This window comes from Mirounga leonina, unplaced genomic scaffold, assembly GCF_011800145.1.
Source record: "Mirounga leonina isolate KUSES-001 unplaced genomic scaffold, KU_Mleo_1.0 Mir_101595, whole genome shotgun sequence".
NCBI classification, from domain to species: Eukaryota; Metazoa; Chordata; class Mammalia; order Carnivora; family Phocidae; genus Mirounga; species Mirounga leonina.
The window spans coordinates 17,548,825-17,574,569 of record NW_023270158.1 but is presented as its reverse complement, the minus strand read 5'-3'; the positions used below and the strand labels follow the sequence as shown (position 1 = coordinate 17,574,569).

At 37.8% G+C, this 25,745-nt stretch overlaps 1 protein-coding gene across 9 annotated transcripts in view; it reads left to right on the top strand.

The window, feature by feature from the left end:
• The window catches only part of DMD (dystrophin), a 1,717,438-nt gene that overhangs the window by 295,992 nt on the left and 1,395,701 nt on the right, over nucleotides 1-25,745 (top strand). For all 9 annotated transcript variants that reach the window (XM_035001266.1, XM_035001277.1, XM_035001248.1 and 6 more), the window contains one exon: nucleotides 19,241-19,364. In XM_035001266.1, coding sequence (XP_034857157.1) covers nucleotides 19,241-19,364 — 124 coding nt within the window. The remainder of the gene's footprint in view (nucleotides 1-19,240; nucleotides 19,365-25,745) is intronic.

The window sequence follows — 25,745 nt, the reverse complement described above, 5'->3', positions numbered from 1 at the left end:
CAGGGAATCTCTGTTTTATGACTTTAAGGTACTTTGGTGTGTGTATTCAGATGGCTGAAGGCATTTTAACTGTGCATCTGAGGGTGTCTTACTAACGTGTTCTTTTTACACAATTTTATCTATATCTTTGGACATTTTATGTTTTTCTGTAAGAAAACTCCCATGAAAAATCCATTTGTCACCATGTTATCTTTATGTAGATAAGAAAATAAAAAAGCCAAATTGAGGACCAGACAAGCAGTGAAAGGGAGTGTGCGCCCTCTAGTGACCCACATTTATTTCTCCCAAGAGCTTACCCAGCTCTTTTTGGTTTCATCATTTTAAATAAACATCAAATTTGATTTTAAAATAAATGGCTCAGAGTTTTCCACTTGAGCATATTACATTGTATGATCATAGATTTATTACTATGACAAGATTTCATCTTTCACTTAACAGAATAATTCTATTAACCTGTGTTAAGGTGATTTTCTTGCACAGAACTGTGTTTCACAGGGACTTTCAACTTACTGAAAATGAAAAATAGGCTCTAGGCATCTGTGGCTTAGCATCATTTTATTTCCAGTCCTCCATGTCATGCCATTTTTGTCCACATGCTTGCACACTCCTTGGCTTTAAAACTAATTCCTCTAATATAACTGGTTCTGACATCTTAGAATTTGGGGGATTTCCTTAATTTTTAAGGTATGTTTTCCTGAAAGTTCTATTGACAGAAGATGTGAAAGTGACTTATTTGCAACCCTATCATGTTATAGAAATAAATATTACCAAAGTATTTTTAAATGCTTAAGATCTGTTACCAAATTAAGAAGATTATTTCAGTCATTTTTATCTACCAGATGTTGAAGTAGTTTAGATAAGTTCTACTTTTTCGCTGAGAAACAAAATTTTGTAGGAGTTTCATTCTGTTCAGTGCAGTCAGCTATCCTGGAGGTACAAAGATTAATATCATTGCCAGATAACTCATGGAGGTTTCTAGTATTTATAGCTTAAAAAATACTAAATCACTGGGGTTTGTATCCAAGGGCATATATTTTAAAAGGCAGTATTTTTATATGCCTTAAACATATAATTTGGTTTGCCATAATTGACAATGAACAAGATGCACAATTTTAAGGACACATTTTATATATTGGTTTAGAATTCAGAATTTTAAAACACGTTAAATAGGCATATTTTAGGCCAAGGTAAACTACATAGAAAATGATTTTTTAGTATCTTTTCAAGATGCGTTTCTGCACAATCTGGAATCATTAAATTTTACTGTACTGAAACGTATAATTTTATGAGTGATGTGCTTAAACTTACACATATAAAACTAGAAATATATTTAAGCTTGTAAGTAAGATCATGCAAACATAAGGAAAATAGATTACTTGATAGGACTGTTACTGTAGCAAGTTTATAATAATTGAAGACAGCGTCCTTTCTCATTCATCGTATTTTGTTTCAGGTGCCATGTAAACTGTTGAGCTTGTAGGGTTCTTATTATAACTGGAAGTTATAATATCTTTAGACATTATTTAATTTGATTGCTAGATAAACAGACTAATATAATTAGAGTATCAATGCTGCAATGTAAGCAAAACTGACCTCAGCTTTGTATCTCAGGTCAGAATTGCTTTAATTAGCAAGGTAAATAAAGAGTAATTTTTAAAAAGTATATGTTAGTTTCTATTTTAAGACTAGTTTGATGGAATGGAAGCTTTTTAACCTTTGCAATTTAATGGAAGAAGTAAAGGAAGATCAGAGAAATTAAGTCACGTGCCTAAGAACACAGCATAAGGATCACAATGCTTGGTTAAACCTGTGATACCTGACTTTCAGTTCAATAATTTTCCATGGCACCATATTTACTTTACATTTAAAGCACATACAGACATACACAGACATACACATAGAAATGCTTACTTACATCACACACATTAAAAAACTATAAGGCAATCATGTGGCCCTATCTCTTCCATCCCACCAAGAAAAACACACCCACACTATACAAACATGCACACATATGTGTGTGTATGTATGTGTGTGTATACAGTACGCAAACTACCTTGATTGGGAGGACGTATTTATCGAAATGTTGACTTGTTTTCTCTGAGTTAAATAGGATTTTCCCCCTTACAATATTTTATAACTATGAAAGTATAGTAATTACCATGTACTCAGCACATCTTAAAGTTTCTAAAATACTTTATTTTTAGCACTAACAGGATTTATACTGAATTTCATTTGATATTTTATAAGATCTCTCTGATTCAAATTGAATTTATACTCTATTTAATATGTAGAAGCAAGTAACATGTAGAAACATAACGGAAGGAGGGATTGGCTTTCCCAGAAAGAAAGTTGAAGGGGGAGGGGAAGGGAGAGGTTAATCAAGAAAACCTTCACAGAAGTTGTATATCTTGAACTGAATCTTGGAAGATGAATATGAGTTCATCAGATGGTCTGGGATCAGGAGAGTACCCATGTACTGATATGGAATTAAAATGTTTTCTCATTTTCTAGAACTCTGAAAAGGATAATTATTAAAAATATAATTAACAGGGACGCCTGGGTGGCTCAGTTGGTTAAGCATCTGCCTTCGGCCCATGATCCCAGGGTTCTGGGATGAACCCTGCGTAGAGCCCCCAGCCCCTAGCCCGGCTGGCTCCCTGCTCAGCTGGGGAGAGTGCTTCTCGCTCTCCCTCTGCCCATCCCCCCACTTGTGCTCCCTCTTGTTCTCTCTCTCAAATAAATGAATACAAATCTTTAAAAAATATAATTAACAAAATCTTAAACTCTTACCTCTCTTCCAAAAAGATTTCTTCCATGTTGTAATACCATTGAAAACGAATCATAGTTTTGTTTCCATTAACCATAAAAGTGTGTGTTCTAGCTAATTAAAATGTACATTACAAATTTGGCTTGTTGAGTTGCCGGGTCTAGGTCTAGAGCCTTAGGATCCTGTAATAGTTAGCATATCGCACAACAGTCAACACTTAACTTTCTAAAGATCTTCCACTTCTAATATGAGGCTCTCAAGTTTTTATGAAATTCCATGGGCAAAGATGTTTAAAGATGTAAAATGGCCATTCATAACCTAGCTCACTAATCAAATTAGTTAAGTCTGGGAGCTTGGAGTATTTCTATTTTCAAAGTTTGCACATTTGGGAATGATGAGTTCCAAATGGTATATTGAAAGTGACTGAACTAAAGTTTATATAAATGTGGCACATTAGTTTAATACTTTATATGACAGTCACTGTACAGAAAATTAACATAATACAATCAGTGTCCATTAAGAGGCTCCTCTGACCTCATTAGCACAATTATCATGTAGCACAAGTTCCATACAATGATATACTATTGACACTTCGAAACTGACAAGTTTTTAAAGTGCAAGTATTTATCTAATTCTTTTGGATGTGTTTCTGTATTTTTTTAAAAAATTATTTACTTAAAATATTTACGCACTGACATATATCTCTTAATTTTGACCATAAGGGACTGTTAAGGATCTAATTTGCATAGTCTTTATGGGAAATTCAACTGGATGAAGTAGAGTTCATTTGTACAATACAATCTTTTTGTGGTGGGGGGAGGATGGCAGGGAGAGAGAATTTTTTTTTTTAAAGATTTTATTTATTTGACACAGAGACAGCGAGAGAGGGAACATAAGCAGGGGGAGTGGGAGAGGGAGAAACAGGCTTCCCACAGAGCAGGGAGCCTGATGCGGGGTTCGATCCCAGGACCCTGGAATCATGACCTGAGGCAAAGGCAGATGCTTGAAGATTGAGCCACCCAGGTGCCCCAGGGAGAGAGAATCTTAAGCAGGCTCCGTGCCCAGCACAGAGCCTGACAAGGGACTCAGTGTGGGGCTCGATGAGATCTCACGACAGTGAGATCATGGCCTGAGCCAAAATCAAGAGTCTGACACTTAACCTACTGAACCATCCAGGCACCCCTGGAGAATACAATCTTAAGGGAAAATTTTAAGCTTTTGAATATTTGATATATATGCACCATACTTTTTGATATTTTGAAACTTCCAGAAAACGGAAGGTCTCTTTGAAAATGACCTTGTTTTGATAATAAATCCTTTGCAAATAATAAAAATTGAAAGATATGGTTGCTCTGCTCTATGGGACCTTACAAATTTTAGTTTTTAATGAGTGCCTTTGTAAAAGTCACTTCAGTTAATCACACATAGTAACAAAGATGAGATTTTAGAATATGCTTGAAAAATAGAGGACAGAGTGCTCATCAACAATGATAGGAGAAAAATCATTTTGTAAACAGAGTAAGAAGTCAAATTTTCATGGTATAAAAAAAGGATTTTAAATTGGATAAAGTTGACTGGATTTAAGGGTTAGAATCTGTAATAACATACAGACATACTTGTCTATTGTAACATACATAATGTTAAGTACAGAGTAAAAAGTGTTATGAGAGTAAGATGAGGAAATGATAAGGAATAGAATAATGAGCTGATTCTGAGGGTGTAGAGGCCCATTATGAGTAACTTACTACATATCAGCTCATTAACAATGATTTTATGAGAATTTTAAAAGTGAAGAAAAAAGAATTAGTAGAAAAGAGTGATTTAATGAAAAAAGAAAAATGCACAGAATCCAAGATTTAATATGGCATTGAAAATAATTGTTCAGGGTTTTTCTTGAGGGTTTTTGAGAAAGTAAGTGAGTTATGTCTGTATGATGTCTTTAGTTGGTGATGAAATCCCCGGCCTCAGGTAGTACAAAGCATGGTAGAAAATACCACTGGCAAAATGCTGGGAGAATAGATAGCACCCAATTTATGAACACGTATGGATTTCAATTGGAAGAATCTGTTAATTTGCCATGCGTTCCAGCTGAAGTATCGGAAAAAATATTTAAGAGTAGTGGAAATGTCGGGGCACCTGGGTGGCTCAGTCGTTAAGCGTCTGCCTTCGGCTCAGGTCATGATCCCAGGGTCCTGGGATCGAGCCCCGCATTGGGCTCCCTGCTCCGCAGGAAGCCTGCTTCTCCCTCTCCCACTCCCCCTGCTTGTGTTCCTGCTCTCACTGTGTCTCTCTCTGTCAAATAAATAAATAAAATCTTAAAAAAAAAAAAAAGAGTAGTGGAAATGTGAAAACTAGGGGACAAACCACAGAAGGTGATGAAGCAGAAGTTGCCAAATTGATAAGGAATAGAATAAATGTGCAGTTGTTACTTGAAAGCCAGGATCTGAGTAGGAGCCAAGAAGGAGACCTTGTTCATTTTGCTAAAAGCAGTATAAATGTCACTGAGACACTAAGCACTGAATGTGGGCTGTTGGTGCTCAGAAAAAGAGCAGGAGAGGCCTTTTGAAACCGTCTCTGTTTCCCCTTCACCCTTCCATCCTCACTGTTGGCATAAAGAGATGGGGATGCCTACTGGCTGCATATCGGAGAGGGAAAACAATGCTAGCAGCTGACAGTTATTTCCCAGAACTCAAAGGGGTGGTGTCGAATGTTAGACGTTGGAGTGGAGGTTGACTGTATATTACATTGGGACAGAAAAAGTTTAACTAAGCAACTCAGAGAGATGGTTGAAGCAACAAGCCCAAATGGAAGCAACAGGAAAACACACACACACACACACACACACACACACCCATACAAGTAGGATTCGGTAAGGAATAGCTTCGAGCTTAAATCATGTAAGAATTAGGTTTAGGTTTCACCTCTTTCCAAAGGAATCAGTGTGTCACAATTAGGAAAGAAAAGAGAAAAAGAATGTCTAACACCTGAGAATAGTACAAACTCATTGATACTTTGCTTCATTCTATTTCAGAAAGAAAGTGTAACATATTAACCTATATGCCTATGAATAGACATTTTTTCTTAGGTAAAGCTCTGCACTCACAACTGCCCTAGAAAAATTTGAAATCCCTCTTAAAAATCTGTATATCAAAAAAGGAGTATAATCACTCTCCAAAGGATTCTTATGTAAAAGAGAAGTTCAGGCATCTTGTGCAACCTCTTTCCAAATTTATAAAGTCAGACATACAAAAAAAAAAATTGAATGAGGAAAGACCTCTCTGTGGAATTTCACATCCTGTTGCCTGAATTGATCTGAATTATTAGAACTGCATGCCAACTGGTGCCCAGGCTTCCCTTAAAATCTTCACAGACTGAACAGAAGCAGACGGTTTCCATGGTGTTCACTCCACAAAGCCTTCATTGTGTGGAGATAACCAATTTACTTGATAGAGCCTCTAGTCTAGAAGCTGATTTAATCCTAATTCATTGAAAAGGTATTTTTTTGATTATCCGCCCCCAAAAAAGTCACAGTGCGAGCTTGGCCCCAGTTCAATGTCTAAAACACTTCATTTTGTCAAATAGATATTTTACTAAACCACCCTTTTTGATAATGTGGACAGATGCATTTTTATCTCTGTTATCTATGGAGGTTAATACCATGGCATATAGTAAGCACTTAGCATAAATTTGGGGGCAGAAATGAAGGGAAATATTTGGCTGTTTTAAAAGGAAGCATATGTAGCTTCTTCATAAAGACAAATGTCTAAAGTGATAGAAGATTTTTTTTTTTCTGGATGAAATTTATTTACTGTCACATTGAATAAGTAACTTTGTTTTTGCAATGGTTTGGGGATGGTGGTAAATGATAATTACAATATGTGTGTAAACAAGACCAGTGTAAATTCCAGGACTGGTGGAAAGCTTTCTCCAATGTGGGTCTTAGCAGATCTCTTCCAGTCTGATGCCAGCTGTGTACCTTTAGTCAGGCTTTAGAGTCATAGACCTGTAGGTTGAAGTGAGCAATCTTTCCTAGAGACAGTCTGAATCAAAAGGGTGTGAGACTAATGAAAACAGTCTAAAGGGGGGAATTTGACAGTGAATCGTGGATATTCACATCTCACCTTTATGAGTCAGAGAATATTTGATGTGTAATTGGGTCAGGCTGATTTAAAGGGAGAAGGACAATTTTGACCAAAGTGGCCAAAGTGGATTATGCTAAGCAGCCAAGTTTTCAAGAAAGAAATGTTCTAATGGATAGGTGAATAAGAGTCAGTGAAGGCTTTTACTTCATTGGAGTACAGACAAAGGTTAAGTGTGGCTCTGGGCTCACCAAGAGACTTGAAATGAGATTTGTTTCTAGAAGGGCTTGAATAAAGGGCAAAGTAGAATATAGGCTTAAGTGGTCTGTCAAGGCCAGATCAGGATAATTTTGATCTTTATGCTAAAGAAAATGGGAAGTCTTTGAAGGATTTTATGAATGAGGGTAACATAATCAATATGTTTTTAGAACCTATCATTTGCCAGTAGTGCATAGACTAGATGGGAGGATTCCAGAAAGGTTTTCCAGAGCCATTTGGGAGGGCATTGCAATAGTTTTGATTATATTTACTGGCAAGCTGAATGAGGATACCAGCTGTGGAGATGATGAGACAGATTCAGAAGAAATAGAGTATTTGATAGATTAGACTTTCCAATTGATTAAATGTGAGAGGTAAGGGAGAGGAAGGCAAAAACAATGCTAGATGGTGATGCCATTAACAGATCTGAGGAACACTGGGAGGGTACGCATTGGGGGGACAAGAGCAAACAAGTCTTGACATTTTTTGCTGAAGTAGCTTTTATAGCATGCAAGTGGAGACAGCCAGTAGGCAGATAGTTAGGTAGGTATGAAGCTCAGAAGAAGTGCTTGAGTTATATATATTTATATAACTCTGATATATATATATATATGTATATATATATATATATATATATATATATATATATATATATATATACATATATATATGAATCTTTGATACATGTAGATTGCAATTGCAGTCATGAGCATGGATAAGATTTCTAGTGAAAGATTAAAAGAGGGGTGCCTGGGTGGTTCAGTTGGCTGAGCATCCAACTCATGATTTCAGCTCAGGTTGTGATCTCATGGGTGGTGGGATAGAGCCCCATGTTGGGCTCCACACTCAGTGGGGAGTCTGCTTGAGAGTCTCTCTCTCCCTCTGCCCCTTCCCCCCTCAAAATAAATAAATATTTTTTTTAAAAAATTGACTTATCTCCCTCTTGGTGGAGAAAAAAAAGAAAGATTAATATAGTGAATAGAAGATGATTGATGAACTGGGCCTTGATGACTTTAGTATGTAGTGAGAGGGTGGAGGAAAATGAGCCTACAAAGAAAAAAAATTACCAGTGGTCATAGAAATTGAAGACAAAATAGAGTAGAATGGTATGAAGGCAAAAGGAGGAGAGTGTGCGCAACAGTGTTAAGTTGTTGCTAGATAGCAAGAAAGTGAAACTCCATGCGCTTTAGTGACCTGATTCCTATATTAAGCAATGTTTTTGTTGAGAAACAACATTGAGTGGAAAGAGTGAATAGGAGGTGGAGAACTGGGTAACTCTTGCAGAACATTTGCCTTTGTAGAAGATAAGAGAATGGCTGGAGGGAACTATGGAGGTCAAGAGGGGTTTGACTTTAAAAAAATACGAGTCAATAAGTTTAAATTTCTATATGCAGAATTCAGTTGAAAGGGAGGGGTTGAATTTGCAGTAATAGATAACAAAAATTTGATAGACTCACATGCTGTGAAGAAGTGAAAGAACAGGAGGAGCAAGATGGCAGAGGAGTAGGAGACCTACATTTCGTCTGGTCCCAGGAATTCACCTAGATAGGGATCAAACCATTCTGAGCACCTGTGAACTCACAGGAGATCAAAGAAAAGAATAGCAGCAACTCTCTGAACCGAAAAGCGACCACTTTCTGGAAGGTAGGACGTGCAGAGAAGTGAATCCGAGGCTATATTCGGGAAGATAGATGACGGGGGAGGGGGCCTCCGTCAGCCGATACCGGCAAGTGATAGAGCAGTGGAGCACAAAATTGGAACTTTTATAAGTTGGCTTCACTGAGGGACGTTGCTCCAGTGGCTAAGCAGGGAGTGGAACCCTCGCTGGGACAGTGAGGTCTCAGGACCCTCGCGGTCACAGAAAGACCGGGGGTGCCTGAGTGCGGCAGAGCTCCCAGGTATCGGAGCGGGGAAGCCGGCTGCAGAGACGGAGCTGAGGCGCGGGCTCTCAGCTCAGAGTTGCCATAAACCGTGATCCGCGTCACAGTCGGGCCACTGCTCCTCCAGCAGGGACCCAACAAGCAGCAGATTGGGGAGACTCCCCTTCCTCCCCCAGGAGGAGAGGCGCAGGAGTGCACCACAGGGATCTGCTGGACTTGGAGACTCCACCCGGGGTCGGGTGCCAGAGATAGAAACGCTCAGCCACAGGCCGGGTGAGCACGGAATGCGGCCAGAGACCAGGGAGACGGGAGTGACTAACTGCTTTTCTCTGGGGGCACAATGAGGAGTAGGGCCCCGAGTTCTCGGCTCTTCCGGGGCAGAGATAGGGAGGCTGCCATTTCACTCTCGTCCTCCAAAGCTGTATGGAAAGCTTGCAGGGAACAAAAGCTCCGACAGCAAACCCGAGCAGATTACATAGCCTGGACCTGGCAAGGGTGGGGCAATTCCGCCTCAGGCAAAGACATTTGGGAACCATGGCAACAGGCCCCTCCCCCAGAAGATCAGCAAGAACAGTCAGCCAAGACCAAGTTTACCGATCAGTGAGAACGGCAGAACTCCAGTGCTGGGGGAATACTGCACATAGAATCCATGGGTTTTCCCCATGATTCTTTAGTCTTTCAAAGTTAATTTTTTTAATTTTCTTTTTTTTTTCTACTTTTTTTTAATTTTTCTTTTTCCCTTTTTCAACCAACATCTTATCAATGCCCTTTTTAAAAATCTTTTTTATTTTTCATTTTTAGAGTCATATTCTATCCCTTCATTGTAGTTAACCTTATTTTTGGTATATATATATAAGTTGTTCTCTCTTTAAAATTTTGGGATAGAGTTTCTTCTAACAGACCAAAATATACCCTAAATCTATAGTGTATGACTTTGTTCTAGTCTCCTGCCTGATCACATTCTCTCCCCTCTTTTCTTTTTTAATTTTTCTTTCTTTTTTTAACCAACTTCTTATCTTACCAATTTCTCTTATAAAATATTTTATAATTTTCATCTTTACAGTCATATTCCATCCCTTCATCATATTTACCCTTATTTTTGTACATATACAAGTTTTTCTTTCTTTAAAATTTTTGGAGGCAGTGTCTTCTAACAGACCAAAATATGCCCAAACCCTAGTGTGTGGCACTGATCTATTCACCAGGCTGATCATATTTGATCATATTCTTTTTTTTTTCTTTCTTTCCCTTTCTTTCCCCCCAGTTTCGGGTCTCTTCTGATTTGTTTAGTGTATATTTTTTGGGAGTCGTTGTTACCCTGTTAGCATTTTGTTCTCTCATTCATCTATTCTCCTCTGGACAAAATGACAAGATGGAAAAACTCACCTCAAAAAAAAGAACAAGAGGCAATACTGACTGCCAGGGACCAATCAATATGGACATTAGTAAGATAGCAGAACTAGAGTTCAGAATGACGATTATAAAGATACTAGCTGGGCTTGAAAAAAGCATGGAAGATACTAGAAAAACCCTTTCTGGAGGAATAAAAGAACTAAAATCTAACCAAGTTGAAATTGAAAAGGCTATTAATGAGGTACAAGAAAAAATGGAGGCTCTAACTGCTAGGATAAATGAGGCAGAAGAGAGAATCAGTGATAGAGAAGACCAAATGATGGAGAATAAAGAAGTTGAGGAAAAGAGAGATAAACAACTACTTGATCACGAGGGCAGAATTTGAGAGATAAGTGATACCATAAGACGAAACAACATTAGAATAATTGGGATCCCAGAAGAAGAAGAAAGAGAGAGAGGGGCAGAAGGCATATTGGAGCAAATTATAGCAGAGAACTTCCCTAATCTGGGGAAGGAAATAAGCATCAAAATCCAGGAGGCACAGAGAACCCCCCTCACAATCAATAAAAATAGGTCAACATGCTGACATCTAATAGTAAAACATACAAGTCTCAGAGACAAAGAGAAAATCCTGAAAGCAGCTTGGGAGAAGAGATATGTAACCAACAAGGGTAGAAACATTAGATTGGCAACAGACCTATCCACAGAGACCTGGCAGGCCAGAAAGGACTGGCAGGATATATTCAGAGCACTAAAGGAGAAAAATATGCAGCCAAGAATACTATATCCAGCTAGGCTCTCACTGAAAATAGAAGGACAGATAAAAAGCTTCCAGGACAAACAAAAACTATAATAATTTGCAAACACCAAACCAGCCCTACAAGAAATATTGAAAGGAGTCCTCCAAGCAAAGAGAGAACCTAAAAGTAACATAGACCAGAAAGGAATACAGACAATATACAGTAACAGTCACCTTACAGGCAATACAATGGCACTAAATTCCTATCTTTCAATAGTTACCCTGAATGTAAATGGGCTAAATGCCCCAATCAAAAGACACAGGGTACCAGATTGGATAAAAAAACAAGACCCGTCGATATGCTGTCTGCAAGAGACTCATTTTAGACCCAAAGACACCTCCAGATTGAAAGTGATGGGATGGAAAACCATTTACCATGCTAATGAACACCAAAAGAAAGCTGGGGTGGCAATCCTTATATCAGACAAATTAGATTTTAAGCCAAAGACTATAATAAGATATGAGGAAGGACACTATATCCTACTTAAAGGGTCTATCCAACAAGAAGATCTAACAATTGTAAATATCTATGCCCCTAACATGGGAGCAGCCAATTATATAAGCCAGTTAATAACAAAATCAAAGAAACACATTGACAACTATACAATAATAGTAGGGGACTTTGGAACCCCCCTCACTGAAATGGACAGATCATCTAAGCAAAAGATCAACAAGGAAATAAAGGCTTTAAATGACACACTGGACCAAATGGACTTCACAGACATACTCAGAACATTTCATCCCAAAGCGACAGATTACAAATTCTTCTCTAGTGCCCATGGAATATTCTCCAGAATAGATCACATCCTAGGTCACAAATCAGGTCTCAACTGGTACCAAAAGTTTGGGATCATTCCCTGAATATTTCCGGACCACCACGCTTTGAAACTAGAACTCAATCACAGGAGGAAAGTTGGAAAGAACGCAAATACATGGAGGCTAAAGAGCATCCTACTAAACAATTATTGGGTCAACCGGGAAATTAAAGAAGAATTAAAAAACTTCATGGAAACAATTGAAAATGAGAACAAAACTGTTCAAAATCTTTGGGCTGCAGCAAAGGTGGTCCTAAGAAGAAAGTATGTAGCAATACAAGCCTTTCTCAAGAAACAAGAAAGGTCTCAAATACACAACCTAACCCTACACCTAAAGGAGCTGGAGAAGAACAGCAAATAAAGCCTAAACCCAGTAGGAGAAGAGAAATAATAAAGATTTGAGCAGAAATCAATGAAATAGAAATCAAAAGACCAGTAGAACACCTCAATGAGACTAGGAGCTGGTTCTTTGAAAGAATAAGTTTGATAAACCCCTGGCCAGACTTATCAAAAAGAAAAGAGAAAGGACCCAAATAAATAAAATCATGAGTGAAAGAGGAGAGATCACAACCAACACCAAAGAAATACAAACAATTATAAGAACATATTAGGAGCAACTATATGCCAGCAAATTAGATAATCTGGAAGAAATGGATGCAATCCTAGAAATGTATAAACTACCAAAACTGAACCAGGAAGCCATAGAAAACCAGAACAGACCCATAACCAGCAAGAAAATTGAAGCAGTAATCAAAAATCTCCCAACCAACAAGAGCCCAGGGCCAGATGGCTTCCCAGGAGGATTCTACCAGACATTTAAAGAATAATTAATACCTATTCTTCTGAAACTGTTCCAAAAAGTAGAAATGGAAGGAAAACTTCCAAACTCATTTTATGAGGCCAGCATTACCTTGATTCCAAAGTCAGACAAAGATCCCATCAAAAAGAATTGCAGACCAATATCCCTGATGAACATTAATGCAAGAATTCTCACCGAAATACTAGCCAATAGGATCCAACAGTACATTAAAAGGATTATTCACCATGATCACGTGGGATTTATTCCTGGGCTGCAAGGTTGGTTCAACATCCACAAATCAATCAATGTGATACAATACATTAATAAAAGAAAGAACAAGAACCATATGATCCCCTCAATAGATACAGAAAAAGCATTTGACAAAGTACAGCATCCTTTTTTGATTAAAACTGTTCAGAGTTGGGGCGCCTGGGTGGCTCAGTTATTAAGTATCTGCCTTCGGCTCAGGTCATGATCCCAGCATCCTGGGATCGAGCCCCGCATTGGGCTCCCTGCCCTGTGGGAAGCCTGCTTCTCCCTCTCCCACTCCCCCTGCTTGTGTTCCCTCTCTCGCTGTCTCCCTTTCTCTGTCAAATAAATAAATAAAATCTTAAAAAAAAAAAAAAACGTTCAGAGTGTAGGGATAGAGGGTACACACCTCAATATCGTAAAAGCCATCTATGAAAAACCCACAGTGAATATCATTCTCAATGAGGAAAAACTGAGAGCTTTCCACCTAAGTTCAGGATCATGGCAGGGATGTCCACTATCACCAGTGCTATTCAACATAGTACTAGAAGTTCTAGCCACAGCAATCAGGCAACAAAAAGAAATAAAACCTCATCCGAAACGGCAAAGAAGAAGTCAAATTCTCACTCTTTGCACATGGTATAATACTTTATGTGGCAAACCCAAAAGACTCCATCCCAAACTGCTAGAACTCATACAGGAATTCTATAAAGTGGCAGGATATAAAATCAATGCACAGAAATCAGATGCATTTCTATACACCAGCAACAAGACAGAAGAAAGAGAAATTAAGGAGTCGATCTCACTTACAAGTGCACCGAAAACCATAAGATACCTAGGAATAAATCTAACCAAAGAGGCAAAGAATCTGTACTCAGAAAACTGCAGAATACTCATGAAAGAAATTGAGGAAGACACAAAGAAATGGAAAAACCTTCCATGCTCATGGATGGAAGAAAAATATTGTGAAGATGTCAATGCTACCTAGAGCAATCTATACATTTAATGCAATCCCTATCAAAATACCATCAAGTTTTTTTCAAAAAGATGGAACAAATAATCCTAAAATGTGTATGGAACCAGAAAAGACCCCGCATAGCCAGAGGAATGTTGAAAAAGAAAAGCAAAGCCGGTGGCATCACAATTCCGGACTTCAAGCTCTATTACAAAGCTGCCATCATCAAGACAGTATGGTACTGGCACAAAAGCAGACACAGAGATCAATGGAACAGAATAGAGAGCCCAGAAATGGACCCTCAACTCTATGGTCAACTAATCTTCAACAAAGCAGGAAAGGATGTCCAATGGAAAAAAGACAGCCTCTTCAACAAATGGTGGTGGGAAAATTGGACAGCCACATGCAGAAGAATGAAACTGGACCATTTCCTTACACCACACACAAAAATAGACTCAAAATGGATGGAAGACCTAAATGTGAGACAGGAGTCCATCAAAATCCTAAAGGAGAACACAGGCAGCAACCTCTTTGACCTCAGCTGCAGCAACTTCTTCCTAGAAACATCGCCAAAGGCAAGGGAAGCAAGGGCAAAAAGGAACTATTGGGACTTCATCAAGATAAAAAGCTTTTGCACAGCAAAGGAAACAGTGGACAAAACCAAAAGACAACCGACAGAATGGGAGAAGATATTTGCAAATCACATATCAGATAAAGGGCTAGTATCCAAAATCTATAAAGAACTTCTCAAACTCAACCCCCAAAGAACAAATGATCCAATCAAGAAATGGGCAGAAGACATGAACAGACATTTCTGCAAAGAAGACATACAAATGGCCAACAGACACATGAAAAAGTTCTCAACATCGCTCAGCCTCAGGGAAATCCAAATCAAAACCTCAATGAGATACCACCTCACACCAGTCAGAATGGTTAAAATTAACAAGTCAGGAAATGACAGATGTTGGCGAGGATGAGGAAAAAGGGGAACCCTCCTACACTGTTGGTGGGAATGCAAGCTGGTGCAGCCACTCTGGAAAACAGTATGGAAGTTCCTCAGAAAGTTGAAAATAGAGCTGCCCTATGACCCAGCAATTGCACTACTAGGTATTTACCCCAAAGATACAAATGTAGTGATCCGAAGGGGTACATGCACCCCAGTGTTTATAGCAGCAATGTCCACAATAGCCAAACTATGGAAAGAGCCCAGATGTCCATCGACAGATGAATGGATAAAGAAGATATGGTGTATACACACACACACACACACACACAATGGAATATTATGCAGCCATCAAAAAATATGAAATCTTGCCATTTACAACAACATGGATGGAACTAGAGGGTATTATGCTAAGCGAAATAAGTCAATCAGAGAAAGACAAGTATCATATGATCTCACTGATATGAGGAATTCTTAATCTCATGAAAGAACCTGAGGGTTGCTGGAGTGGTGAGGGGTGGGAGGGATGGGGTTGACTGGGTGATAGACATTGGGGAGGGTATGTGCTATGGTGAGCACTGTGAATTGTGTAAGACTGATGAATCATAGTTCTGTACCTCTGAAACAAATAATACATTATATGTTAAAAAAAAAAAAAAGAAGAGAGTAGGAAGGGAAAAATGAAGGGGGGGAGAATCGGAAGGGGAGATGAACCATGAGAGACTATGGACTCTGAGAAACAAACTGAGGATTTTAGAGGGGAGAGGGTTGGGGGGATGGGTTAGCCCGGTGACGGGTATTAAGGAGCACTAGTATTGAATGGAGCACTGGGTGTTATATGCAAACAATAGATCATGGAACAATACATCAAAAACTAATGATATAATGAATGGTGACTAACATAATAAAATTAAATTTAAAAAAGTGAAAGAACAAAGTATAAAAGGCAAGTAGAGTGATTGGCTTTAGGTAAAGAAGGGAAACTCATTCAAATGTAAGAGAAGGGAATGAGACAGGCACACACAGGTAAGATTGAATATTTGGACATAGAAAGTGGAAGAAATTCTAGTCTGATAATTGCCCTTTCATTGGTTGAGTAAAAAATGTCATCTGTTGATAGCTGTAGAAGGAAGATGGGTTAACGCTTTGAAAGCTTTGGAAAAAGTTTAAAATAGTTCCTGTGGAGAGTCAGAATTCAAGGAGAAAACAGCTTAATATGACAGGATGCTGGGTTCATTTGCAGCTGTTGATCATTGCTTTAGTTGGGTTCCCCGGGAGTGGATCTGGAGACAAAGATTTAGGTGCAAGTTTTTTATTGGGAGAAGTGATCCCAGCAAATAAAGTGGGGGAGTGAGGTTAGGGAAAGAAGGCAGCCAATAAAAGATGATACTGGGTTATTGCTGGAGGCAACTGGAGTTGAAACCGTCTGGGAACCCCCTGAGGTTCTGTGTGTAACTTTCACCATGATGGTCATACTGAAAGGCAGGGGTGCTGGGATATTGATCTACCAGCTCCTAGCTCTCTCTTGTTAAGGGTCACTCTGGTGGGATTAACATCTGAGCACTTCTGGCCTCCCCTGTGCACTGGCAAGTGAATGCCTAAAGGCAGAGAGACCCAGTGATATCTGTATTGTACAAAAGGAAAAGTAAAAATGCTTCTTTTCTTAAAGTATTCTGATGGAAAACCTGCACTGAATTTTGTAGGTGGCTGAGTGACCAGAGTCAAAGATTTGATTTGGTGAGTTAACATCAAAGAGAGAAAGAGAGGTGTTTAGAAGCATGCAATAGGACTCTATTTCAACATCACCATTATGAATGAAGAAATAGGAAACCCGGTAACTAAACTTACAGGAAAAAACAAATGTAGGGAAGATAACAATCACCATGATAAAATGAAAATCCATAGATATTTACAGCCCAAATGCAAATAAAAGTTTTGACATTCAGTAACATGGAATTGGAGTCCAAGTCTCTGAATTCAGTTCCCTGTTCCTTCAGTTTCTTGTTGAGTACCCTTCACTCAGTAAATATTTGTCCCTGTGAACCAGGCCCTATTTGAGGTGAAGGATATAATGGTAAACAAGATGAATTAAGTTCCTTCTCCATGGTACTAACAGTCTGAGATCAATTCACTTAATTTCTTTGAACTTCCTTCTTACACGAGCAGAGAGATTAATAATAACTCACCATAGGCTTTTTTAAGAACACAAAAAGAGAATATGTTTTTGGAAGTGTTTCATGTTCTGTGAAGGTCTGTATCAGTTTAATTTTAAAACAGTAGCCTGCAACTAACATGCAACACCTTATCAGGTTTATATGACTGAAAGCCCTGAAGTAAGAGTTTGGGAAATCACCTCCTAGGGCCCCTGGGTGGCTCAGTCGTTTAAGCGTCCGACTCTTGATTTTGGCTCTGGTCATGATCTCTGGGTTGTGAGATCGAGCCCCACATTGGGCTCCACACTGGGTGTGAAACCTGCTTAAGATTCTCTCTCTCCCCCTCTCCCTCTCCCTCTGCCTCTGTCCTGCACCCTCTCTCTCAAAAAAAGAAAAAAAAAAAAAAAAGGAAATCAGCTCCTAAGTTTGTGGTTGTGGAGAACTGGCTTAGCAATAGTTTATGTGAAAAATTCTGAGATGTCTAGCTCTATTTAACTTCAATGTGAGTTAAAGGTCTAATATGGAAGTCAAAACATTGATCAAACTTGTAGGCTGCATATCCAAGAAGACAATTGTCTGTTCCTTCCTGATTGTACTAAACACTATTGACATGGTCTCTTTAGGAGCCAAATTTTAAACAAGATACTGACAAGCCAAGGCATTAGCCATGGAAGTAACTAGGAATAAGGTAGGGTACCCTCAGATATTTTCTAGTGTTTTTAAAGAATTGATTTCAACTATGTGAGGGTTGTCTTGGATAAGAAGATGTATCATGGTGATAAAAGTACATTACTTGGTGTCTTAAATTTTATATCTGTACTTTTGTCCTATTTCACAAGCTTCCTATAAAAATTGAATAAATATTTTTCTGGAGACCTTGTTGACTGTTGTTTTAATAAACTTGGATTAGATGATTTCTAAATTCTCTTTTCATAGATTCTTTACAGGTGCTGATAAAATCTAGGGGTTCCTTCTCAAGAAAAATGCACACACAATTTAGAATTGTGCCTGGAATTTCAAGTGATGCACAGACCTCCTCCTCCCTTGCAACTGTCTATGACTCTCCTCCAATCTCTGCTTTACCTCAATCTGAATGACCTGATTGAACAATTAACTCCCATTGGCTCCATAGGTCTCCACAATAAAAGAATGAGAATATCAGGGTATATGATTAGATGCTTATTGCAGCATCTTATCTTTTCTCAGGGTTCTGCAATGTGGGCAGGGCTCTCTGGGTAGTTCTGAGGCTCTAAGTGCTATTAGCTGGAGAATTCATTTGGCTATATTCAGCTGGTGTCAGGTCAAAAGGTGAAAGAAAGCTTTCTTCACGTGTGTGGTGCCTCATTAGCTTCGACATTGTCTCTCCAGCTGGCTAGATCAAGCTTCCTTAAAGGGCCATTGGAATTCTTAGCTAACAGTTGCATTCTCAGTACATGTTCTAAGAGGACAAGATCCACAGTGCAAGCACTTATGAAGCCTCTGCTTGCCTTATGCTTCCTAATATCCCATTTACCATAGCAAGTTACATGGTCAAATTCAGAGTCAGTGATATTGTTGGAGACTACACAAGGGCATGGATTTCCAAGGTATGGTTCAATGGGAGCTACCGACAGGAATTTTATGTTTGGTATAAGTACTTTCCAGAAAGAAAGAGGGTTAACTTGGGGAATAGTAATTTTTCAGCCAGTGCAAACATTCAAGTAGAGGCAGAATGATAGCTTATAGGAGATACTCTAGGGAGGCGATTGCTACATTGAGCTTAATAAAGTGATTTCCATGATCATAAGACTGGATCAAAGCTAACTCCAGGGGTGCCTGGGTGGCTCAGTCGTTAAGTGTCTGCCTTCGGCTCAGGTCATGATCTCAGGGTCCTGGGATTGAGCCCCACATCGGGCTTCCTGCTCCGTGGAAAGCCTGCTTCTCCCTCTCCCACTCCTCCTGCTTGTATTCCCTCTCTCGCTGTGTCTCTCTCTGTCAAATAAATTAATAAAAAATATTAAAAAAAGCTAACTCCAAATTTTGAGCCTACGTAACTAGGGAAATGGTAGTGCTATTAACAGTAACAGGGGCATCAGGCAGGAGTCTCAGATTGGAAGGAGAATGGTAAACGTGGAGAGATTACTTTTTTTTTTTTCATGTAGAAGAAAGAGATAATCAAGAAATAATGACCCTTATTTTTTCCTGTGTTAGGTTGGATGTCGATATAACTGAACTTCACAGTTGGATTACTCGTTCAGAAGCTGTGTTGCAGAGTCCTGAATTTGCAATCTATCGGAAGGAAGGCAACTTCTCAGACCTTAAAGAAAAAGTCAATGTAGGTTATGCATTAATTTTTATGTATTTTCCTAAGTTTTGCTGCTTGTAAACTCTGTGCTTTGTACTATCTGATTCTGTCAGTTGAAAAGATTAAAGCAATATAGAATAATGCTTTTAAATATATCTTTAAAGTATATTTTACATATCCAGCAGAATCAGAGTTTAGCTTAGAGAAATTTTTCCTGGTTCTTTTGTGACTGAGCAGGGATGCTTTTCATAAACCTTCTTTAAATTTTTTAATATTTAGCTGTAAATTAACAATTTTATAACATTAACTCATATTGATTTTCCTTCATGTACTGTTCTGTCACCTCAAGGCTGGGACTTAGCAAGCTTGCAGAATAGAATAGACCCTTAGAAATACTAGACTTAGGACCCTGTTTATGCTCTCACTATCATCAAAAAGTTATTTTTTATACTCATTAGTACTTGTAACAGATTTGCATTGCCCAGATATTTATGTATTGCATTACCATAACTAAAAGATGTCCAGCCTTTTTCAATATTTATTTATAGTAAGAGGCGGTTTACTGTTTTTATTACCTGCTGAGGCATTATAATTGTGTCTTTCACAATAGGGATTTTTATTAATTTAATAGGAGCTGCTTCATCTTCAAGGACATTATCAGGGCTTTGATATTTCAACTTCTACAATTATAAAACATCCATTTTGGCAATTGTGAGAGCGTTTCTAATAGAGTGAATACTCTGTAGTGGGCAGGCTAAAGAAACAAATATTCTGAATGTTAAATAATTTTAGCTATAGGAAGGTCATGTGTGTGAATAACTCAGTTTCATGTTTCGAGCATTCAGTTTCCTAGCAGACAAACTCTCTACACAACACTCTCTTAGATACAAGCTAATACTTGCTCTGCAGTTGGAACATTGGGAGAGCAAGAAATGATTTTCTTCTAGGAGAAAATATTCTATTTTTTAGGCTGCTTGAGGTAGAGAGGAGATGGTTCCATCAACATATCTCAGAGTTAACAATTTATAAATTGAGAAGTTATTTTAAAAGCATTATTAGTTATATACAGTGTACTGTCATTAGTATAATAGACAATTATAAATAATTTTAAGAAATGGGCACTATGATGATGTTTTAGTTTTAAAATTAAACTGAAGCATAATATATGTAGTAGAAAATTAGCAAAGTGTGTTATTTCAAAGTATACTCACTTGAAGGTATGTTTTTCGTGATGATTGTGGAGGGAAGTTCTATTAAGTAGAAAACTGCTTAGAGAAGATCAAGTCTAAAATACATTTTAAAGTTCATGTGATGTATTTGACCACTGAAAGTATGAGTCACCTTGGACAGACATTTTATTAGCTAATTTAAATTTTTAAAAATTTATCCCAATAATCTACTTATCTGTTTGTCATCCTATTTCTGGATCTTAAAACAGCTCTGATCAAGCAGGAAAATTGAGTACCAGAATCTCAAGAATATAAATTCAAAAATTTCCTGTTATCATATGGTTACCTAGAAGCAATTTGCATTTAATCAATAGTGTCAGCAATGACAGACTGAAAGTGCTAAAAAAGATGTACAATATTGTATGAGTGGTTTTCTGATACCTTGTGAGTCACCTTTATCAACTTCTACTCTCATTTTCTGAAATAACAACATCATTCTTAATTGCCTACTAAAATAGGACATGAAATGATTTACCTAGACATTTCCTTCAGGCTAAATATAATATGTATGTATTAAAAATCCTTGAGAGAAATACATAGTGATGATGGATATGCAGTTTAGACGTACATTAATTTTCTTACTTCTTCACCTGTCAGTGTATGTAACTTATTTTGAACACACAGGAGGCCCGTCTCATGAACTTGAGTGGTATTCGTTTTTAGGCATTAAAAGTGGCTAAATATTACCCTCTTTTTTTTTTCTTTCACTCGACTCCTTCACTCATCTATTACTTTCAAGTGTTTTCAGCCAATTAGAATGTTGTAGAATATTATCACTTCAGTTTTATATATTTTTAAAACTAACAATTTTTCTTTTTCTACTAGTCATGTGTCTTATCTATATAACTAACATAATGCACTTACTTAAAAGTTGAATTCCAGGGGACATTTCTACTCCAAGTGGTCCCCGGACAACCAATATTGGCATCATCTGTGAACTTATTAGAAACGTGTGAGTTCAGACCTAATGAATCAATTTGTATTTGAGCAAGATCCACAAGTGATTGGTTTGTACATAAAGGTTTGAGAATCAGCACTCTAAGGCATCATCTGAGACTTTACCAAACTCCTAGATCCTTTACTCATTCTGTTAATGTCACCACAGTTGAGAAATTCAAGTGGAATTAACAGGTGTAGCTACTCAAGTTCTTGAACTGAGCACATGGTAATGTAAGGTAGTAATTAAAACAACAATCTAGTCTTACTGCAAGGTGGTTGTACACCTGTGTAGTGTTCTCTTGAAAGCCCTCATACCAGCTATTAAGGTCAACAGGCCTTGGGCTCTTTCTGGAGCCCATGCTTGCTCTCACTCATACCAAATCAACTTTTAACAAAGTTCTGTTGGAAATCCTGAAGCCAATTAATTCTACATTTCTTTTAGGTCTATTATCTGGGTTTGCCACCCACAATATAGGTATCTCTATTCATCTGTGTTTTCTTGACTCTTCATCTCTCTGCCCTTCTTTGGCCTTGCTTCTTGGGTCCTTCACATACGTACTCTCTGTGCATTCTGAAGTCCTTCTTCCGAAACAAACTTTCTGTCCTATGTACTCATTATTACTTGTTCTAGTACTACATGGAAACCACTTTTACCCTCAAGAACACCACTAAGACTAGTGACTCTTTAACTCCTCCCACTCATTTATTTTTTATTATGTTTAGTTAGCCAGCATATAGTACATCATTAGTTTTTGATGTAGTGTTCAATGATTCCTTAGTTGCATATATCCCCCCACTCATTTAGAATTGCTAGTTTCCTCACTTCCCAGGGCCAATTGCGAAGGTACTTCTTTCTGTGTAAAAATATCTCGTCCCTTGGCTATCCCGATGGCCATCTGTTACTCACCATTTTGTGATAATATTTTCTCATTGAAGACTGGCACCAGGATCATATTCTTCTCCACCCACATTATGCCTTCATTAAAAATCTCAGGTCATATTGGTTGTCCTGCTATCTCCAAAGGTTTCCGTTTCCCTAATCTGCTCAATTCACCTACCTCCTTGCATAACTAGACTGTAGATGTTTGACTTCCAGACATTACTCTGTTTCAGAAATACTCTACTTACACAGATGCTTTGGTGCTTCTCCATAAGCTTTCCATGCATTCCTTGTAAGTTTTCTTCTCTCCTTCTCTCGACAATTATTTTGAGTTTTTAACCGGCATGGCAGATGACTTTCCCTCTTAGTTTATTTAAGATGATATCTAACAAATTATGTGTATTTGTGCTCATATTCTCTTTTCCCCCTCTGCCTTGGTGGAAGAGACTGTGCTTTGGCCAGTTAAGGCTAATCTGTGTATGTGTGTGTGTGTGTGTATGTGTGTGAGTTCTCAATATTTTCACTATGTCATAAGGAATCTGCTTCCATTCAGCCACACATCCATATCTTCAATAAAACCCTCCTCTCCTTTAAACACATAGGAATATTTTTGTGTCTTAGTTACTCACCTTCTCTGCAGGACTATACTCTATTTTAACCTCTTTATCCTTCATGAAATTCTTTCCTCCCTGGGTTTATGGGATACCATTATCTATTGGTTACTTTTGTGCATTTCTGGTCATTTGTTCTATCTCCTTTTTCCTTTATTATTGATATTCTACACAGTTCTTCCCTTGTTTTTGTTCCCTGGATTATCCTCATTTCTTCCTATTCAAATAACATCTATTTTCTAATAGCTCCCAAATATGTATCATTAGCTTATGTCTCTCCCTTGAAGCCCAAGCCAGTTTATTTAATTGCTTAATAGACAACTTTAGTTGGATATTTGCCTGAAAACTTAAAATAAATCTTATGTTCTCCCCAGCCCTCCTTTATTCTTTCTCTTTCCTTTCTTTCTTCTGACAGCCTAATCCAGAAATCTAAAAGCTAACTGGGTCATCTAGATTTTTTTTTTCCTACCATTTGCAAGTCCACCCTAGTTCAATTAATTTCATTCCCTTAACCACTCTTGAAAGTGTCCAGTTCTCTCTATTCCTAACACTACAACCCTGATTAAAGCTAATGCCATGGGTTACCTCTGTTTAAGAAGAAAATCCCTAGCTGGTCTTCCCTGCCACTAATACTGTATTCCTTTAGAGGTTTTCACATCACTTCTGTCAGAGTGAACTTACTAAAACATAAATATTATCCTATTATGCCTCTGTTGATATTCATTTGAAAAAGCAAAAAGAAGCCACTGATAATCAGAAGCTGGCTGGGCACTTCAGTTAGTCCTTGGAGATGCTCAATGTTGACATTGACTAGTGCTCACAGCTAGCCTGCGGTGTTCTCCTGCTGAATATGTGCAACAGCTCAGAATGCCAACAACAGACAAGGCCACTTCATGATTGTGATGGATCAAGACCAAAACGTGACCATCTTGTAATCATATTTCAACAGACCAAAAAATGGGTGCAAACCACCCCAAATGACTGCATATCCCCCATCTTCACTAATGTGACAAATGATGCTGCCTTACCAATCTTGGTTTTAGCCTCTCTACATTGTTCCTGCCATCTAGATAAAAATTCTTAAGATGCGCAGTCACAGAAGTAACTCCATTTACTTATGACATCTAATCAAAGGCAAAGCCCTGCTTCCTTGACCACTCTCCTCACTTTACATGTGCGCAAATCCAATCAACTTCTTCTAACCATCCTCTTAGAGACCTACCCCATAGTTCGCTATTATGTGCCACCTCTCCTGTTGCAACAACTAGATCAACTTAACTTTGTTTATATAGGCATGTTCCTGGTGGCCGTTGGGGGGAAGGTGTTGACAGAGTCAGTAATTTCATGTTGCCTTTGTGAAGGCTACCATGACCTAATTTCTTTTACCTTATCCATATTGATTTCTGGCCATTCTAACATTGATTAGATTGCTGGTTTCTAGAAATTAGCGAATGGAACTTAAGTTGGTTTTGTTTTTGGTTTGTTTTGGTTTGGCTTACTTTGGTTTTGGCATGCCAGTGCCTAATATAGTGCCTGGTACTTAACCTAGTTGATATTTGACTGTATGAATACGTGATTTTTTTTCAGTTCCTTGGGCACATTTTAAGTCAGGCTCTGCTACCAACATGAAGGATATAACAACTTCTGAATAAACATTTGAGTGAATAAATTGCTTTTTCTGTCAAAGGGGAAAACTTCATTATAGAATGTTAAGTGAATAGAAAATTAATTGCTTCTAAAGTCAGGGTAGGCCTCTGGGGAATCTGGAACTTACTTTCATATTAATTAGAGAAGATGTCATGAAAGGAGGAGGCTTTTAAGAGATGCCGATAAAGAAGGAGGAAGCAGTCACAGAGTGTTTTTAATCAACTTATTAGAGAATCAGTAAACTTCCCTTCTTTGTATACTTTGCTTAAAACTTAATTATGTTTCTTTTTTCTCTATATTATACAACTCAATTGCCTTTTAGTTTGCACTTGATGTTATATATTTTAGAATTCCTAATTTCCTGATATCTCTAAGAATTTTTATGGACCTTTAATATATTTTAAAATTAACAATACAACCCTTATGGAATGGTTAACTGATGGCTTTTTTTAAGCTTCTGTCTTCTTGACTTGAAATTATCTGTACTAGATACATCAGAATCTGAGTAGTAGCTTCTAAACATATGATCATATATTGAATATATATTGGCTAAAGTATTTCATATTCTCTGTTAAGAAAAAACATTTCAAAAGTATATGTTCTGTTAGAAAAAATAGATACTTTTAAGATTAAAAATACTGTGTATGTGTACACACGTACATATACGATAAACAGAGAAACAAACATAAAAGCTGGATGAGTTTCCTGAGGATGACAGATTAGAGAAATATAATCATGTTTAGGACAGAGATGCTTTCCCAAATAAGGTGATTTCTAAGAGGTAGTTTTAATTATGGGTACTTACTGCTATAAGAAGCATTGTACCTGGCAAGAATAAAATTAGTGCCCTTCATGAAAGATCTTTCTGTATAGGGGTGGGAACTGAAATCTGACTACAGATGCTTGGACTAATATTGAAGATGAAATGCATAGAACAAAATGGATGTCATGGTTGAATAGCATTCAGGTGATACTCTTGGCCTTGAAAACAAGGGATAATCTAACAGATACAAATGTAAATATATATACAAACGTATCACACACACACACACACATATATATATATATATATATATATATATATATATATATATATATATACACA